We start from the raw sequence: 20,013 nt of genomic DNA on the forward strand, positions 1-20,013 counted from the left end.
CTCAGGGTGCATCGTGTTTTCCTGAGGCAAACATTTAGTTCATCCCTTGTTTTTATAGCAACGGCTACTCACATGAGGCTTGTAGAAAAGGAAAGCATCTTCTGTCTAGTGAGGGATAGTCTTCTCATTAGCCCTGCTGATTTTCCTAAAGATTTTGCTCTGTGCAATGCATTATAATTATATGACAGGAGAACAGTGGAGAATATGGCATAGCATTTCCCATAGGTTTCCTTTCTGAGATAAGAAAGATAAACATTCTGCTTTGCTTCTCCAAGAAAGACAAAAAAATTCCCCCTCTGCCGTTTCCGGCAAGGCAGTTGGTTGTGAGCTGCTCTCTGGAGCTGAGGCTTTCCACTGCCAGACAATGATCTGTGTCAGGCAGGGAAACGGGCTGTACAAAGTAAGGAAGCCCCCTGGACCGAGGTGTGTGTCCCCAGCTTCCTGAGTATGTGCCTTATCGCCCAAGGGTCCCTACACACTCCCAGGGCTTTATCTGGGCAGCTCCCAGAGTGGGGGAGCTCCTGTTTGTTTTTCCAGGGCACTCTCTGTTCTAGGGGACACCCGGGTGGCCTTTCATTGGATTTCTCCTTTGTTCCTCCTCTATTGCTGCGACTTCAACCAAAACGGGAGGAGCATGAGCAGGACCAAGGTCTGGTTTGGGGTACGCAGAGCTTGACTCTAAATGACCCACGTCTCTTTCAGCCCTGACACCCAGGCCAGGGAAATATTTTCCTTAGACAGGCTTTCCTAAAGCAGGCAGAGAAGCTCTGGTTACAGGACTAAAGTGAGCAGCAATGATGCTTTCCGTTTGCTCCACTCTCTACAGTCTGAACTGTGCAAAAGGGGGAAAAAATACCTAGGCATTGCTTTCCCATACCAGCTGGGAAACATGTGCTGCAGTTCTCCAAAAGCCTGGGTGGGTGGGTGGGTGAGCGATTTAAAAGCTTTAGAGGGGTTCAACAGGAGAAGCTGTAAAATTCAAGTAATGCTTCTAGTGTTAGTGGTTAACAAGATAGTGTCAGACATTGAGAGGTTTGCTCGTTGATAGCCTCAGAGCTTTGCAGCTCCCTGCGTTTCTGTTTAATTTTCTTGTTAAGTTTCTTGTTTAACTTTCTCATTTGCAACTTCTTTTATTATTCACACACCAAGTTTTGTAACGCACTGACATCTGCTGTGTGTTTGACTAATGCAGCCACTGCAGAGCTGACACAAGCCTTGCAGGCTGCGTATAACAGGCCTTAAGAAATCAGAGTTAAGGAAAGGGGGAAGCAGAGTGGGAGAACCTGGTGCATTGTTGATACAAGGAGGTAGGAGGGAGCAATGCCCTTAAGGGGTTTATATTATAGTTGTTTTGTTGGAAGCAATAGTACAAAATAAGCTCATTTCAGTCATGCAAACAGCAGCTCTATTGATTGACTCTAGTTATCACCACTTACAAAAGAGTTATATTAGCTCAGTTTTTCCTTTTTTGTTCTCCTGTCTGAGTAGGGTTGTGGTGGTGTGATGTGCCTGTTATGATGGGCTTATGATCCTGATAAAGAGCTTTTCTGCCAGCATTTGTAAACACTGAAATTGAGAAGAAAGAGTGTAGCTCAGTAACCTCCCTACCTGCACAGTGAGCACTGCATCATCTACAACTATTCTGTGAGACGGGAGAAGCCTCCACCCCACCAACAAATCACTGTAGGTCCTAGAGCAGGATCAGTTGCAAAACAGCATCACTTGTCAAATACTAAACCAAACTGAAAACAGTCATCCAGTTGACAGCAACAAACTGTCTGGTCTAAAGCTGCTGGTCTAAAGCTTCCCTGGGACATTTCACCTGGGGATGTGTTTTAAGCCCAGCCCGTAACTCAGAACCATTCAGCCACTAGATCACTCCCCCGTGAACATCCTGTCCTGAGCCGAGGACAGGATGGATCTCTGGGAGAGGTGTGAGGCAGGGGAGATGCTCCATGGCAGTGTGGGACAATCATATCACCGCTGCCTGTGGGCTGAAGGTGAAGCCTTCAACACTCAAACCCAGCTCCCAGCTTGTGCCTCTGTCAGGATGCATCTCAGCTGGACATTTCAGAGACCCAGGGCAGTATTAATCAGAAAGCTTTTATCAAACCAGTTTTAAATGAGATTCTGATCTTTGCCCAAAAGAATAGTTAGGCAGTTTTGCTTTGTCAAAAATTGATGGTATTTCTCATAAAAACTGAAAAGCTGGGATGATTTTTTTTTTTTGTTATATTCTTCTGCTGAAAAGAATTATTTATAAAAACACACCTTTTTCTCCAAAAGAACCCGAAGGGTTTTACTAACTTCAGGGTAGAATCTCTTCTAAAACAAAGACTGAAAATGGAGCAGTCTCTTTGGAAAGGGGGGAGCCTCCTAACAGATGGTTTCTCAAGATACAGACTTACCCCAGCTCTGTGAATCAGTGAGTTATATGGCTGTCCCTCGCATTAGTCCTTCTACAGATGACATTAAGGTAGGAAGTCCCTGAGGCTGGCAAGTTTCTATGAGCAAGAAAGGATAGTTGGCCTTACTTCTTTTTTTCTTTTCCCAAAGCTGGCTGTAAAAACTTATGTTGTAAATGTATAGTTTACAAAAAAAAAAAATGGAATTCAAATGTGCTATACACTGTAGCTTCTCTTTTTGGTAATTCCCAGCAAATGTGCAAAATGGCTGCAAGGCCTTTACAGTGCTGGAGTAGCACCTCACCCAACAGTAAGAACTGAAACATGAAAGTACCTTTGCATTATGAAGAATCTTAAAGAGCAGGGGAAATCCTCCTCCCCCAGAGACTGAGAGGGAAATTCCTTTTTAGTTTCAAAAGGACAAAAATTTAGCTTTGTATTAATCTGTTCAAAAGCCCTGGTGTTTCTATTGCTTTGCAGTCTTCCCACAAGTAGGGAAGAGATACAGCTGTTTACATCTTCATACAAAGCTATGGTTCTTTATGTCTTTCTATCAGTTTTATAGGTCAGTAGAGGGTTTGCTCCTGGGTCGTACTCAGGAAATTCCTTCAGGGACACATAGCATTAAAAGATTGCTGACTTTCTCTCTTGTATGGTTTTAATGGGAGCGATGTCTCCCTTGAAAGCCTGTGCTAAAGTGCCCTTCATTCCTTATTTTTAATGCCTCTTCTGGTCAAGTTCTAAATACCACATTTTCAAACGGAGACATCTGCCATTAGCAATCATGATCAGTATTTAGACATAGGAGTTCCCAGGTGCATTCAAAGATATTACGTATTACCTCATTCTGAGAATATACATGTACGAAAATGTGACATTAAATGACTAGCGGAGGATCTGATAGCAAGTAGAATTCTGCTTTATGCCTTCCAGCAATGATGCTGTTTCTAAAACACTTGAAGTGCCCAAAGTGTAACATGCTGTCCAAATGTTGTATATTATTCCAATCATAACATCGACTGGTAGAGACTCACGCTTCAAGGAGAGTTGTAATTGTTGATGAACGAGCTTATCAGGTGAAGCTGAGCCTATTTCTTCTCACTGGAGTGTAAGCCATGTATAGGGCTGCATTAATTCCCTGATACACACTAAGAGCTGCCCTCTGTGAGGATGCTGGGATACACAAAGCACTGAAAGCTGACAAATCACCAAAGGCAAAAATCTGGGGTTTTCTTAATAAAAAAAATCAAAGCAGCCAAACCCCTTTATTTCCTCTGTTGCTGATTTAAGCCAGATAAAATCAAGGTTAAAAAAATGCCCTGCCCATTAAATAGGAACCACAGAAGAACAATTTTTAACATTTTTAAATTATTATTCCAAATATCTGCTGAAGATTTAGGATACGCTGAGTGCAGCAAGTGCTTCTGTATTTAGTGGGCATTGCAAAAGATAAGCCAAACGTGAAACCAGTGAACAGAACTGGCTCAGTGCACTATTCAGTCATGTGGCACACTGAGTAGTAGCCTTCCCATGCAAATAATACTAATTATGCTTAATATGAGACACCTATGGCACTGGGAAGATGAAGATGGATGATATGGAGCTAGCGAGGTATCTAGCGGGACAAGGAAGAAGTAGCAGAGAGGTTTGTTTTTAACTGCATTTTGTTGTTAAATTTACATACATGATGTTTATATTCTGAACCCCCGTGCGCATTGTGGTGATTCTTATAAGCCCCAAGGCTATTATTTATGCCCCATCACACCCTTGCCTTTGGCCAGAGTTCTGCAGGCGCTGCTCTGGCCAAGGTCTCTGGGAGATGGGCTGGAGCTTGGAAATGTCCGGCATTCCTCACCCTTCCCCTTTCCAAACAGCACCATCTCTGAGGTGGCCAGCCCTGAACTACACCATCAGGAAGATGTTAGTGTGTCCTGACCTCCATGCAGAGCTGCTGCTGCCTGACCAGGTTGTGCTGGCTCTGGCAGAACCTCTGACTTGAACCCTTGGGTCATGGTGTGGAATTATTTGTTCTTAGCATAGGTTGGACTTGCCTGGAGGGCTTCACTTCTCCTGACAGCTATTCTTATAATGGGTGCATCTCTCTTATTTGATCTAAGGGCTGGCTACAGAGTGGATAAAAAAATTAAAACAAGTTAAAATGAAATTATATGTAAGTAAACAAACTGTAATCAAATGAACAGGCTGAACTTTCATTTACATCTCCACTGGATTTGAACCAAGCCCCTTCTGAGAGCCTAAGAAAGTTTGGGGTTTGGTTTGGGGTTTGGGGCTTTTTGTTGTCGGTTAGTCTGCTCTGCATTTGCTTGCTCACATTGCAACCGAGAGTAGAAATGCTGGAAAACTGTGAGCAGCTCTGATCTGCTGTTTCTGGCCAGGCCAAAAGCAGGACAAGCTGGAAATGTCCTGCAAATTCCCATATTTGGTAAATTTCCAATTCAGATCTGCACACTCAGAAGGTTGGAGTAAGACTGAGATAAATTAAAAGACCTCAGGGTGACTGTACAGACAAAAATCAACTTCCAGAATTTAGGTGGCTGAGCTCAAACTGAAATATTTGGCTGCTCCTTCAAGGTTTCTGTTCTTGCTGTGAAGGAAAATTTAGTGTTTTGGGATTGCATTGTACTTCCAAGCCCACTAGTTGATTGGGACAATGCAGGTGTCCAAGGAGCAGATATGGATATGGCATCTCAACCTGTATGTTTCCAGTGGGTGTATGCTTTCAAGTTACACATTCACGATTCTGGGGGACTGTGTATAATCTGAAATTGATGTTGGTTAAAGCTTAGCTCTAGTTCTTTTCCTCCAGAAGGAAGAAAATTACTTGCATCACATCACTTTTAACCTTATTCTCTAGAGATGGCATGTGGCTTGATCCAGCAAAACAGATTTGTTCTCGGATCAAACCTAGTTGTATCACTTTCAGTCTCATTATTTTTTTAGAAACATAGTAGTTACATTTAAAAGGGAACAAACTTGTGCTTCTAATTGTTGTAAAGTGCAGCATGTACTCAACAGAGGTACAGTTGGAGTTGGGAGTTGCTACGTATTCCTCCTGAATGTGGGCTGCATCTAACACTCTAGGTTTTTAAGAGGAGGTGGATGCAGTTTTTTGGGGCATGGTAGTCCTCTCTCACCTTTGCTCTCCCCTCTGGATCTGGCAGGGTATTGTCTCAGCCAGGGCTTCTTTTTAATAAGATGGGGGAGAAGCTTATATGTATATGGAGTTATTCACAAATTGTTTATATAGGTAGCATGTACATAAACTCCAGATGTGGACAGCCTATTTTAAAACAAAAGCACCCTGTTTCTGGCTAACCTAACCCCTTCTACACTTTCTGGAACACCTTGGGACATGACTACTTAACTGTAACCAAGTCAAACTGCTTCTGGTTGCTCAGAAATGGAAAAGGAACACAACTTACGTGGTCGTAATGCAGATAGCAAACTCTGGGTATATGTGTAGATTTTACGGAAGGTTGCTACATGTGCACAGCTCTGCTCCCAGGGCAGCACGTCACCTGCAGCAGAAAATGGTCAGAGAGCCCTGAACATGCCCTGCACAAACTCTCAGGGAGCTGCTAAAGACAAAACTTGAATTCACAGTGTACAGATGAGCTGCCCAAACCCGGTGGCCTGAGTGAGTCACCACAAGCTACTCACTCACACTAAAACTGGTGTAGCTGCAAACATGTGCAAGCATGTCCCCGGCTGGCCAGGTCTGTTATGGGAGAGTGAGTACCCCTGTACGCTGCCACAGCAAAGTGCTCCCAGCATGGACACAGCTAACTAGCATTATCTACTCCTAGAGCTGACTTCAGCCTCAAGCCTGTAGTACAGGCTCTCCAGATAAGAATAGCTTTGCCAGTATGACTGTCTCTCTAAAAGGCTTTTGTCAGCAAAGTTTTATCTAGTGGGGAATCACTCTTCTCCCAGTCACTAACACTCCAGTCATGTTGTTACATGATGTGACTGGATCTATGTCTCCTAATTTTAAGAGTTTCAACCTGAATAACCTTTTCAAATATTGTTTTCTTAAAGGAGTAAGGTCCTAGATCCCGGCTGAAAAGAGACTTCAGTAGGTTGTAGGAGTTCAGAGAGAATGGCTATAGTTTGGGACCCAGTTCTCCAAGAATCGACTCCACAAATTTTCTTTGATGTCACTACACTGCTTGGAAGACTTCTTCCTTTAAGCCTCTTCTTTTTTTCCTTCTTTTTTCCTTCTCAGCCCACCCCACTCCCCACCCCCCTCCAGTAATCTGAAATTAGTATCACTTTCCCTGCTTGGATCTTAAACAGTGCAACTTTTGAAACAGTCTAAAGGAGCATGCGGTTTTCTTAGTACCTAAAAATGAGCTGTGAAACAGTGTATCTCTGCAGCAACAGTGGAAGAAGCCTGCTTTGGCTCTATTTTTGTTGTACAATGCTATTAATTTGCAACTTCAGGGTGATCCGGACAGGAGTGGACTTGCATGGTTCAGGGTTTTTTGCTCTTTTCTTTTTTTCCCACCCATGCTTTGTAGAAAAATAAGCATCAATGTCACAGTGCTAAGAAAGAGCAACTTGCTTTGGAAGTCATCAGGCTCTGACACAAACGGTCTTTGCTTCAAGCTTCCTAAGGAGACATAATTTTTCCTCTGTCTAAAAAGAGGAGGCCGGCTTGTTTGTTTTTATTTGCAGCATTCGGCAGCATTGCTGTAGGCCACTGACTGCAGGATGGCAGTAACACAGGATTATCCTGCAGAGCCTTAACTAGCGAATCCATAACAGCCAACCTGAACTCTGCTGCGGGCTGCCATTTAATACCACAAGAAACTGTTTGCATTTCATCATGTAACCGGTTGTGTGAATTTAAGAACCTTCCCTGGATCAGGCTGTGTTTTCAGATGAAAGAGAGGAGCTACCAAATGGTAGAGTGAAATATATAGTTTGTTTTCCTGTAGGCCTGTCCTCTAAGCGTAAACAAATAGACTGCAGTGAAGGCTCTGGCTCTGGCTACAGAAAAGAAACCGAGCAGAGATGGGAAGTAGGAAAAGGTTGGGGCTGCCTTTTCTTGTAAGAGAGGTTTCTCTGATATCGAGGCAGTAAGAACAGGCTCACAATGAAATGGAACAGTGAAAAATGCTTTTACAGAGTCAGCTGAAGGGGGAAATCTACTCTCCTGATCCTAAAACCTTTTTCCTCTACCATTCCCATCAGAGTGGGTATAGAATTGAGCCCGTTTGTGACTTTTCCCTCAGGGTCTGTTAGATAGGCTTTTATTCAATGTGATTTCAGTCATCAGATCATAATAAAGTTGCTCTGTTCCTCATGAAGCTCACATTATGGATGTACAGCCATCATGGTCTATGGACTGCTTAGTTTTTCCTGTAAAAACAGAAATCCTTGTACGGCTGGGAGCTTGTAAAAACAAGCCTGAAGCTACCCAAATTTTTAGCTTTACAGTATAAACGAGAAACTAAATTCTTCACTGCAAAACATATATGCACCTATATATGCTCGAGGTTTTGACAATGAGACTCATTCATGCAAAAGACGACACTTTCCAGGTGAATATTGCCTTGTTCTAGCATCACACGCCAAGTAATGTAATTAAAGGGCGTTTATGGAATGCTCGGGAATCCTGAGCAGATGGGAGAGCAGGATTGTGTGTTTGGGGTGTCCCGAGGTGAGCTGCAGGCCAAGCAAGAGGTGAGGTGCTGAAAATGAAGCTTTCTCAGGGCAGAGTTTGGGGTCTAAAGGGAGCAATTTGATCTCAAGTAATGGTGGTTATTCCCGGTTGTCAAGTGCTGTGCCGCTAATCGGCACCTCCAATTCCGAGCCCTCCCTGCCTTCGGGTGTCTTTTAGACACCCATCGTTTAGACACCCGAAGGGAGAGACACAGGCTCTGGAGGGGAAGCCGCTCGGCCCGGCTCGGATGCGGCTGAGGACCCCGCGCCCCGCGGGCGCCTCCGGGCTGCTCTGCCCTCCCGCACGTAGGGAACACGGGAAAACTCCTTCGAGCCTTGTAATAGATTGCATCTAATGGATTTTTCACGGCGACCGGAATATTTGATTTCCAGCGGTACAATTAGTTAATTCTCGGGAGCGCCGGCTTGCAGGGCAGACGCCCACATGACGGCTTTACATGTAGCCGTATTCTCCCATTTGCTAGGGGAATAAATGCTCCACGATCTTAAAGACCGGTAGTATTCGGGGAAAGAAGAAGAGGGGAAAGGAAGAAACTAGGATTGCTTGCAAAGGCGGCACGGTGACAGCCCGTCCCTGCTGCGTTGGTGGCTGTGCCGAGGAGGAGAAGGGACCGGTGGACCGGGACCCGCTCGTTTGAGAAACAGGGACTCCGGACACGCAGCGCCTGGGTCCGCTTATAAAGCTGTGTCTGTCCTCTCCTACGCGAGCCAAATGAACGCGGGTTAATGTAGCTGCTGGAGCGGTCGGGAAGGGTGGTTTCTTGTTTGCGGCACCAGCAGCGTGTCCGGCCCCGTGCCTCCCGGAGCGGAGCCGGAGACGCAGAACGGGCAAAGCGGCAGTGTCGCCTGCCTTCCGTCCGGGTGCCGGTGCAGACGGAGGGAGCCTTGCTCCGGTGTCTGCGAGCGGGTGCGGTAGCCGAACGGGAGCGGTGCTCCCCGAGCCAGGGGCGTCCCGGGGCTCCCCGCCGGAGACACGTTTTCTCTCCAAGCGGAAAATAAGTAAATAAATAAATAAAGCGTGTGAGAGGAAGCGTGCCACATTTTCAAACAAACTGATCCCAGCCCTTCCAGGTAAAGCCGGCGCTGCTGCCTACACGGGGGTGAGTAGAAAAAAACAACCCCTACTCGGGCTCATTCTCGCGTCTTGCCCTCTCTGCAACGGCAGGCACGGCTTCCGTAGGAGCCCTGTCCGCGGTGCCGTGTCCCCGCCGCGCTCCCCGGCTGGAGGCCCCCGCCGCTTGCCGTGACCCGCTCTGCACGGCAATTCCACCCGCGGGAACGGTCCCGGCCGCTTCCCCGCCAAATACCGGACTTGGTTAGGGAAGGCGGACCCGGCCCGGCTCGGTACCGGGGAAGCACGGCCAAACACCGAATTGCAGCCCCCCTCGGGGCGCTGGGTTGCGCGGCCGGGACTGAGCCCCCGTCTGCCCGCCTCCTTCCCGGCTTCCCTGCACTGGGAACGGGCTGCGGCCGGGGCTGCTCTGTGTGAAAAAAAGCGACAGCGCCTTCCCCGCCGTCCCTCAGCTTTCTGCCGTGGGATATGCCCCTCTCCGCCGCGGGACGGTGTCCGGGTATCGGCGCCGTGAGCCCTGCTCCACTGCTACCCTCCTCCTGCTTCCCCAGCCCCCGAGGGCAGCAGGCCCGGTCGGGGAGCAGCTCCGCTGCCTCCTCCCTTCGATTTGTCCCAGTTTGTTTGATTCCTTGTCCGACCTCGGAAGCGGCGGGGGCTCCCCCGGGCTCACCGGCACGAGGCCTCTGTCCCGGGTTGTGGCGGCATCCTCCGCTCCTCACCGGGGATGGGCTTGCCGCGCCCCTCTGCTCGCTGCCCGACCCCGTTCCTTGCATTCCCCCAGCTGCGACATGTCTGTGAGTGCCGGTAGGACTCCGCTCTCTGCTGAACTGCAGCCACAGTGTCCAGACTCGGCTGTCGTGGCATAATCATACGTTTAATGTCCCAAGACGGGCCTAATTAGCACCGGGGAGAGGGGACAGCCGGGCAGTGCCCGTGAGTCAAATGTTCAAGTAGCCGCACACGGGGCTGCGCGCTCACCTTTGCCGCTGCTCTGCCCGGTCGCCGCTCCCAGCTCTGGGCTGAGCTGCTGCCCTTGGGTGTTCATCCGAAAATCCCCCTTGGTGGGACTGTCAAAAAAACAACAAACCCAAGCAAGCCCCTCGGATGTCAAATGTCCTCTGTGAAACAGGCAGCCCTGGTAAGGAGCTTCGCGCCCGGCTTAGGAGTGCAAAGGGAGGAATGTGCCGTTTGGCGGAGGTGATGACACACGCAACAGTGCTGTTACACCTGCATCGGGCCTCGCCGCGGAAATGCCCCCGAGGGGGAGCGCCGGGAGCAGCCTGGGTGGCCGGCAGAAAGCAGCCGGGCCGGCCCAAGGGGGCCCGGCAGCCCCGGCCCCGGGCATGGCTAGACACGGCTGCCCTCCGCAGAGGCACCCGCCGCGGAGCTTCCTAGGAGCGACCGGGGAGGAAAACCGCCGAGAGCGTCTCTCCCTCGGGCCCCATCCCTCCGAGGTTTCGTTTATGTGCTTTAGGGGGGTACTTTGAGGGCGGAGTGCGCTGTTCCTCGGCTGTGTGCGGAAATAGAGGGGCCTCGAATCTGTGACCGAATTAATGCGGTTCACGCTTTAGGGTACGCGTTTCACCGCTGCTGAGAGACGGGGTATTCGTTATATGGCTGTAGACGAAGAGGTAAAAACTTATTCGAACCGAGAAATATAAAGATACATAGAAATAGAATGGCTCCCCGAGGGCTAGTTTATTTTTCCGTTTCTATATCTCAGACCCCCCCTCACCCACAAATATCCTCCCCCGGAGGGGAGCGGGGATCCGTATGCCCTTGGCTGGGCAGAGGAATCGGAGCTCCGCTCATGGCACGCCGAAGCCCCAGGACACCCCGACGGGAGGGGCGGCTGCGCCGGGTACGCTGTTCGAGGGCAGCCAGGCCCCGCAGGGCTGGCGTTTGGTTAACAAAAACTGGTGTAGAGCGTAAAACCCGCGAGGCGCGGAATAGCGCTGAGCGGTGGCTCACTTTCGGGAACGGCAGAAGCGAGGCCGAGGGCCCCGGCCGTGGCTCTCAGGGTATGAGTAGCAGCTCCAAGGGCCGCTTCTGGACAGCCCTAGAGGGGAGACCCCGAGCCGTGCTTGAGTGCGTGAGGGGATTGGGTCCTTGTGGCTGCCCCCCCGGGGCGCACCGGCAGCGCGGCTGGGGAGCGCAGGTGAGCCCGGCCCTGTGGAGCTCGGCCTGGCTCCCTCGGCAGCGCTGTTTGGAAGAGAGGTTCCGGAGGACAAACAGGGCTAGGCTGCCCTCTTCCCGGGGACAGGGCTAAGGGCTCCGTTAGAAACAAGCGCAAAGTATTCTCTGCCTGCTTCTCTACCCGAGGTGGGAGCAGCCCCGTGTTAGTGATTTCTTATTACACGACACCTCTGCTGGGGGGGGGGGGGGGAGGGAAGAAGAGGGGGCACTCTACCTAAAGGCAGAGAAGGGAAAGGAGCAGGGCAACGTCGGTGTAGCATATGCCGCCCCACGAGCCGTGTGAAACCAGCTGGAGACGTGCAGGGGAAGGAGCGGGAAGACTGGCTGGTGTGTCACCCCTCATCTCGCCACCCTCCACCGGCCCTCGGGGCGCCTGTCAGCCCCGCAGCCTACTTCGCGGGGAGAGAGAAGGAGAGACCTGACACCGTTTGCTCTGCCTCCTGCAAATAAGGGCTGCAAGAACCGACTTGCAGGCAGCGGCAGCAGCCTCCTTGTGCTCCCCGGGCGCGATCGGTTGGCGGGGCCCGGGGCCAAGACATACAAACGCGTCCGCTTGTGCGGCTGGACGTCCGGGGCAGGGGCGAACGCCGCGGGCACAGCCTGCACCCGCCGCCTCCGACGAGGCCCCTGGCCGGGCGGGAGGGGAGCCCACCGCCGAGGGCCCCATCGGAGCTCCTCGGGCGGGCGGGCGGCGGAGGCTTGATCGGTGCCCCCCCGGACGCCGCCTCCCCCCTTAACTTCCCCCCCCCTCCCCGCCCCGGTGGCGCGACCGAGCCGGGGCGGTTCCGCGCCGCTCCGCGGGGCTACGTCGGGCCGCGTGTGCGCGGGGCTGAGCGCGGCGCCGTGACTGCGAGGTGAACTCGGCCGTGCCCAGCGGCTCGGCGGCGATAGGGGAGCGGGCTCTTGACGAAAGCGGAACTCGGCCGGGCCCATACAAATCAGAAAAGAGCCCGGCCGCGGCGGCAGAGGGGAGCGGAGCCCGCGGGGGCAGGGACGCTGCCGCCGCCGCGCTGCACGGACTAGCGGCGCCGCGAAAGGCGCCTCCCCATCTTCGTCCCGGTCCCATCTCCGACCTCGGCCCCAGTCTTAGCGAGCGCCGGGAGGAACACGACGGCCCCCGGCACCGGGCTCCGCACATCGGGCAAGCGCTCCGCAGCCGTGCCGCGGGCTGCCGGACGGCGGGACGCGGGGCACCATGATGAACAGCTACCCAGACGGCGAGGAGGACGCGGTGGCGCTGCTGGCTCATGACACCGGCGGCAGCAAGGAGCCGGAGCGGGTCAAGGAGGAGCTGGGCGCCGAGAAAATCCCCGAGAAGCCGGACCCCTCGCAGAAGCCCCCCTACTCCTACGTGGCCCTGATCGCCATGGCCATCCGGGAGAGCGCGGAGAAGAGGCTCACGCTGTCCGGGATCTACCAGTACATCATCAGCAAATTCCCTTTCTACGAGAAGAACAAGAAGGGCTGGCAGAACAGCATCCGCCACAACCTCAGCCTCAACGAATGCTTCATCAAGGTGCCCAGGGAGGGCGGCGGCGAGCGCAAGGGCAACTACTGGACCCTGGATCCCGCCTGTGAGGACATGTTCGAGAAGGGCAACTACCGCCGGAGGCGAAGGATGAAACGGCCTTTCCGCCCCCCCCCGACCCACTTCCAGCCCGGCAAAACCCTCTTCAGCCCCGACACCTACGGCTACCTCTCCCCGCCCAAGTACTTGCAGTCCACCTTCATGAACAACTCGTGGCCACTGGCGCAGCCCCCTGCGCCCATGCCCTACGCCTCCTGCCAGATGTCTGGTGGGAACGTCAGCCCCGTCAATGTGAAAGGACTCTCGGGCCCGGCATCCTACGGCCCCTACTCGCGGGTGCAGAGCATGGCGCTGCCCAGCATGGTGAACTCCTACAACGGCATGGGCCACCACCACCACCACCCTCACGCCCATCACCCCCAGCAGCTCAGCCCGACCAGCCCCGCGCCGCCCGCGGCCCCGGCGGCGAACGGAGCCGGCCTTCAGTTCGCCTGTGCCCGCCAGCCCGCCGAGCTGTCCATGATGCACTGTTCCTACTGGGAGCACGACAGCAAACACAGCGCCCTGCACTCCCGCATAGACATCTAGGAAAGCTTCGGCCGATCGCCCGCCGCCCTTGCACCGGCTCTGCTGCCACTCTGCGATCCTGCCGCCTTCTCCTCCGTTCTCGGGTCTCTCCTCCTCTCCAGCCGCGGACTTTCCTCTCTCCGTGCCTAAACTGTTGCGGTGGGGAACGGCGGCCCTGCTCCTTTTGTAGTGTAAGTGTAAGAACCGTCCTACGAGGAGGAGAAGGCGGTGTAAGTGCGAGAGCCGGTGGCCGGGGCGCTGCCGCTGGGCGAGCTCGGATTTACCGTTCGTTTCTTTGCTCGTGTGTGTGTGTTCGTTTGTTTGTGAGATTATTTGGTTTGGTTTTGGTGGGGTTTTTTTGGAGGCGGGGGGGGGAGCATGTAATTAAAAATAGGCTGTTTAGCCCTCAAAATTCTGCTCCTTTGTAATTCAGCCGTAATCCTTTCTGGCTGAAAGGGAAAAGCGGAGCTTGTAAATAGCGGCGGCATTTCAATGCGTGGCGGTGCTGGCTGGCGAGGCCTAGCTGCTGCCGTGGTGCTCGTCCTCCTCCTCCTCTTCATCTGCTCTTTCTTTATCCTCGGACTGCAAAACACCGCGCTTCTTCCGAGCCGCGGCTTTCTGTCAAAATAGTACTTAGGTGGGGACTTCTGGAGCAGCAGGAGATGTGCGGTATTGCCGGTTGTCAGAAACCAACAATCGAACCTGCCAGCGTCACTCGGGAAACGTTTCACTGTCCATAAAATATAGTTTTAAAAAGAGACAATGTCCTCTGAGGTCTTAAAAGTAATTTTATACAGGTCTAAAAAAATATTTTGACGTTACAACAAAAGAAAAAAAAAAAAGACAGTTTCCTGTAAATTGGAATATTTTTTTCCGTGTGCATATTATGAATAATAATGAAAGTTTAAACTATCTTCGGTTTTTTTGAACCCCAAACCTGGCCCAAAATGGATTCTCCGGTAGGTTCTGCTTTCGAATGCTTGCCCTTTATTCTTAAAACGTTTTGATAATTCGATTTTACATAGATTAATGTGAAGAAGGAAAAAAAATAGCGTTTATAATACAGGGGCCAGTTCGTAGCGATTTTGTAAACGTTTATGTAAGCTGATAGATGCTGTGGCATAGTACCATTTTGGGACCAACTTTTCTAGAGTGAACTAGCACTTTTATTGTACTTCCTAGCATTGTAAAGTCTCCAATAAAATGGCTTTCCTTCTTTTCAGATCGTTTTATTTCGCTCCGTTCCTCCGTGATCGGGGTCGAGAAGCGGCAGCGGAGAACGGGCTGGGCGACGTGTCCCGGGGCCGTTCCTAGCCGCCCGGCCTGCTCTCTCCGGCGGTCACCGCTCCCGGCCCCAGTCCCAGCCGCGGCCGTCCAGCGCTCGCCTCCGCCGCGGGGAGTACGAGGACTGTGCAGGGGCGGCGGATTGGCTCCGTTAAGCGCCGTGGCAGGAGGGGTCCGGTGCTGTTTTGGCAGCCGCCGCGGAGGTGCCGGGACAGCTTCTTTGGCTCAGCGGGAGCGATCGGGAGCGCCTCCGCTGTGAGACACGGGCAGCCGCCGGCACCTCGCTTTTGTGCCCAGCTCTGCCGGGACAGTGCCGGCGGCAGTGCCCGACAGCGACCTTGGCTCCGCTTTCGTTTCATCCCCACCCGCTCTGGGCCGCGGCGCTGGGCGACCCCGCGCAGCCCTCTCGCCACCCCTGTCCCGGCCGGGCCAGTGCCGGTTCTTGAAGCCGCTGAAGGGCCTCTCTTTCCTAGCCGGGCCGGTGGCGCCGGGCCTGGGCCTCGCTTCGAGAGCTCGTACGCAACAGCTCCTTTGCGGGCTGCACGGGCGATGGGAGGCTCGGGTAGGGACGGTGCTGTTGGCAGGTGGGGGGGTCCCCACAGCGGGTCCCCTCGGACGCCAGTCTGGGCCAGGCCTGCTGCTGTGCGGCGGGCGAGAGACGGGGTGCGCGCGTTCCGCTCGTTCCGGGTCGCGCGGGCAGCTGGCTCTCCCGGAGGGGGGGCGGGTAGCAGGCGAAACGCGGTACCGGGGGTGAACACTCCCCTCCCGCTGCCGGTGGCAAAAGGGGGGCCCACGGGAGAGGTGACCCGCTGGGGTTGGGTGTAAACAGGCCCTTGCCCGGCTGGAGGCCCTGCTGCGCTGCCTGTCACCGGTGCCCAGACCCCGGCCCGAACAGGAGGGCGCTGGGAGTGGTGTTGCAGCCGAGGGTTCCTGCTCTCGGGGCTGCAGCAGACGCGGCCGCTTCGCGCTGTGCACCGGGACAGCGGGACCGAGCTGCTGCTGCGGGGGCCTGGAGGGAGGGAGGGAGAGAGCCTAGCCCCTACCATGAACACACCGGTGTCATAGGGAGCGAAATGCTTCCCGAGCGGTCAGCCCCGGGATGCCAGCGCACATGGCACAGGGCCGCCACTCATGTTTCGCCACCCGTGCCTCTGCCGGCCTCTGCCGGGAGCGGGGAGCTCACTCGGGGCCTCTGACCTGCTCGGGGCCCTCGGGTGGAACTGCTTGTGGAGGGGAGAGGCGTCACCGTTGACACGGCCTCAGGAGCGCAGGGCGAGCTCGGCGACCGGCCCAGGTAGCCCGTCGTCCGCCTGCCTGTTGTAGCCTTGCTCCGGCGAGCTCAGGGCCGTGGCAGTTCGTTCTGCTTGTTGCTTATTCGATAGGCATTGATAGTCCCGCTTTGTTTCCTCCGGGGTACGTGGGGGCAGTGGCGGGCTCGCAAGTGAAGCGGTGGTCTCGGGGCGAAGGGAGGGCGGGACCCCCACCGGCGCCCCCCGGGCCGCCTGTGCCACCGCTCGGCAGGGCTGCAGTGCCCATAGCAAACGGCTCTGAGCTGCTGGGGCCTTGCCGGCGCTGCGTGAAGTGATACCCGCAGGTGGCCCGGGGCAGGGGTAAAGTGGTGGCCCCCGGGGCTGCCTCGGTTCCCGCGGGGCCTCCAGTCAGTGCCGCTGCAGCAGGGGATCAGCGCCCGGCTGTGGTAGCGGGGAGAGGCAGGGAACAGGGCGCTGGGCTGCCGTTCGGTCCCTTTCGGGCAATCGTTGCCTCTGGACGAGCGTCTTCTCGCCAAGAGAGCGCGGTGCGGGTGTGTGGGGCTGCTTGGAAGCGGGTAAAGGTGCTGTCGAGGTCCCTGGCGAGCCTGCACCCACCCGGGGCTCCCCGCTGCGGCTCCTTCCCCGGGGTCTGGGCCAGCCGGTGAAGAGATGCAGGCGGGCCTGGCCGGCGGAGGCCACCCGTCCTGCCAGGTCGTGGTCTGTCAGTCTGCCGGGCTCCCTGTAACCGGCCGGGGCTCTGTTCGCCTTTGGTTCTGCTCTCCGAGTCAGCGGGTGCCGCCGTCGTTCCCGTAGGATGTTTTCACGATCGTATTCTGTATTTTATAAACAGAGGCTGCACTGAATGTAAACTCGCGTGGTTCACTAAGCAGCCATCGTGCCGTGCGTACGGCTGCAACCCTCTCCCTCCACCCTGCCCTGAGGACCGCCCGGAAAGCCCCGGTGTGTACCGCTGCCCTGCTCGGGCCCAGCAGGGCCTCGCGCTGCTTCCAGCCCGGCCATGCACCCGGTGGGGCCTCCTCTCTCTGGCCCCGACCCTTCGCAGAGGGGACGGGAAACCAGAGCAAGAGCCCTGCCGTAGTCCAAGCCGACTTGACCACCCTCACTGGGCGCTGCGGGAAGGCAGGGGGGTGTGCACGCGGCCCGTCCTAGGTATCCACCGACGTGGGGAGGGGGGCCCGGCTTTCACTCCCAGTGTTTGCCTTGGGCAGCCGGCACCGGCCTGTGGGGAGCCGTCGGAAACCTCACTGTGGTGTGCGTTAACGAACACCCAGGCCTTGGCACGCAGGGACTGAGATTCCCCGCGCCGCCAAGCCCAGACCACCGGGCAGATAGTGCCCGCATCCCGGGAGAGCGGCACTTAGTACAGCAGCGGCTGGGTGGGAGAAGGGGTCTGTGCCCGCTCCACGGGCACGGACGGCGCGGGCACATAGGGTGTCAGCACACTTCGGATCCGGTGTCTCCCACCCCAGGCTGCTCGGGTACCTCCTCCCTGCTCCCACCTGCCCCGGGCAGCGCCGCCAACCCTTCCCCGCCGACCCTTTAGGAAAGCAAGCGGCAGAGAGCCGATCTCTTGGCAAGAGCGGGGTTTGCGCATTGTGTAAGGCCTTTCCCCGTTATATAAATGACGGCAGGAGGAATGCTCCGCCAAGCGGGATGCGCTCCCCAGGCCGGCACCTTGGCTCGGAGCCTTCCTCAGGCTTCGTGGCCACCGCCCGCCGCTGGGCTGCTTCAGTGCCGGAGCCGAGGCAGCGGGGCCCAGGGCCGCTGGCCCAGCCGACCTGCCGCCGCTGCCCTGCCGGAGCGGCCCCAGGTTTATGCAACGTTGGCGAGAGATGAAAGCAGAAGAGCGAGGGCTGCTCTCTCTCTGCGCGGAGCGGGTGTGGAAACAGCCTGCCTCGGCACTGCCCGTGCCTCTCGAGGGAAGGGTTTGCTGCCCGGGGCTAAGCGGGCTCCCACCGCATCAAGGCTGCTCCAGCTCTCGGGGCAGCGCCAGGCCTGGGGGGGGGGGGGGGGGGGGGGGGTGCTGCTGTTTAGCGGCCGCAGGGTTTTCTTCCTTTCCCGTCCTTTGCGCAGCCCTCGAGCCCGGTGGCAGAGCCTTGGGCTCCGGGAGCGCTCCCCGCCGGCACGGCTTGGCACGGCATGGCTCGGGTCGCTGTGCCCGGAGAGGAGGGCGGCGGTGCCTGTGACTGCAGACAGGGCCGAGCGGTGCTGCGGGAGGAGCACAAGGCCCGTTCTCACCTTGCGCCCCGCTCCCGCCCCGGCGGTGCGGCTGTTTAATACCTCCTGATTCCTGGTATTCTTGTCCGTGTTTTAAGTGGTGAAAAAGTCATTTCCAGTCCCATGGTCCGCATTTCACCCTGAACTCATTGAAAAGGGAGTGCGGGGTCAGGACTGTTTATTATACAACCAATTAAAACAGGAAAATATGCAAAGGCTTCATTCAGCGAGATCCGGCTATTGTTAAGCCGAAAACGATATTTTTGTTTCAAAAATAAAAAAAGAGTACATTTGTTACTTAAAAAATCTCCTCTCTGCGTGTGTGACGGACGCGGCTCCCGGCGGTCGGGAGCGCTGTGGGCTCCGGTGGCCCCGGCCCGCCGCGTCCCTGGTCGAGCAGCGGGTGCTGCGCTAACGGGGGAGGCTCGACGGAGCGGGCAGAGGGCAGGGACCGGGGATCCCCACTTCCACCTCTCGGGGCAGGGACCGGGGATCCCTTCTTGCACCCGCCGCTCTGCGGGGTCCACTCCTGTCCACTCGCAGGAGAGGGCGGCCAGCATTAAAGGCAGGGAGCCAGAGCCGTGCAGGCGGACATGAGCAGCCGCTGTGGTGCTTTGGGCAGCTGAAGACGGTGAAAAACAAACCAAAGTACTGCGAGGGCTAGAAAGTCCGACACTGCAGCGGGCAACGTGCGGGGCCGAGTAACCAGACCGGTGAGCCCCGAGACGCGGTGCAGAGTCCGGGACGCTGAGCTGAGCCCAGCCACCGGCGGCTGAAGCCCCGGGCACAGCTCGGCGGGTCCCCTGTGCCTCCTCCATCCTTCCCTGCGCAGCCTGCCCGACGCCCATCGCTGGGTCTGCGGGGCATCTCCGCGGCTTGGCACGGCTCGGTAGCCCTCGAGGATGTTCTGAGCAGCGGGCCTGGGAAGCTCTCACCAAAACAATCGCTCCGGCTGGCCTAATCCAATGAGTTTATTTTAATCCTCGAGCTGTATTGAAAACATTAGCTCTGCTTCTTGTGGTTGTTTACAGTATGTTGGTCTCAACATCATAGCCGCCCTTCTGGAAAAGTCTTTCAGGATTCAGGCAGAGGGAAACCAACAGAGAAGTGGCTCGGAAAGCAAATGATTAATCAAATCAGAGACAGGAAGGCGGAGGTAATCAATGAGTTTTCACTTACAGTTTATTCGGATGGACATCTTTTTCCTTTTTGGTTCTATAAGTTTAGAAACCGCACGGGGTTTTATTAGCCAAACAAGCAGCTGCAGGGTTTAGCGGGCTGGTGGGAATTCGTTCAAAATCAGTTGCATGTTGCCTAGAGCGGAATTCGGCTTTCGATAAAACCTCGTGCTTGCTCCCGTCTCAGCACACGGATGGAGCCGGGCGGCAGGTACCGAGGCTGGGCTGCCGGGGAAGAGCCGAGGAGCATGGAGCACGGACGCCTTGTACAGCGCAGGGGAGCTTTGCTCTCCTTCAAGCTGCACAGAGAACTAACACTGTGAGAAATATTACACATGGGGCGAGATCCGAACGTGAAGCCCCGGCTCTCCCTGCTCAGCATTCAGGACGGGGCACACCTGAAGTCCTGGGGTGTCCACCAGATCGGTGTCCCCGCAGGTCCCAAGAGTGGAGTCTTCCCCCGGCACCGGCTCCCGACCCCCAGCAGCTCCCTGCAAATGCTGCCGGCTTGCTGGCAGATGCCTTCCTCTCCTACTTTCGTTTGATTTCTTTCTCTCTCTCTAACGGGATTTCCCCGCCACCACCA

The 20,013-nt window shown here is 55.2% G+C and overlaps 1 protein-coding gene across 1 annotated transcript; it reads left to right on the forward strand.

Annotated features, from left to right (window-relative positions):
• Positions 1 to 11,824: 11,824 nt before the first annotated feature.
• Positions 11,825 to 14,699, forward strand: FOXL2 (forkhead box L2). The gene has a single exon (XM_065675448.1). It carries the CDS (start codon positions 12,578 to 12,580, stop codon positions 13,496 to 13,498), a length of 921 nt encoding a protein of 306 aa, XP_065531520.1. The 5' UTR covers positions 11,825 to 12,577; the 3' UTR covers positions 13,499 to 14,699.
• The last annotated feature ends 5,314 nt before the right edge of the window (positions 14,700 to 20,013 follow it).

Source organism: Lathamus discolor, chromosome 3 (assembly GCF_037157495.1).
Source record: "Lathamus discolor isolate bLatDis1 chromosome 3, bLatDis1.hap1, whole genome shotgun sequence".
NCBI classification, from domain to species: Eukaryota; Metazoa; Chordata; class Aves; order Psittaciformes; family Psittacidae; genus Lathamus; species Lathamus discolor.

Bases quoted from the DNA above. Each gene is read 5' to 3' on its own strand.
- FOXL2 (XM_065675448.1), top strand. From the start codon at position 12,578: ATGATGAACAGCTACCCAGACGGCGAGGAGGACGCGGTGGCGCTGCTG.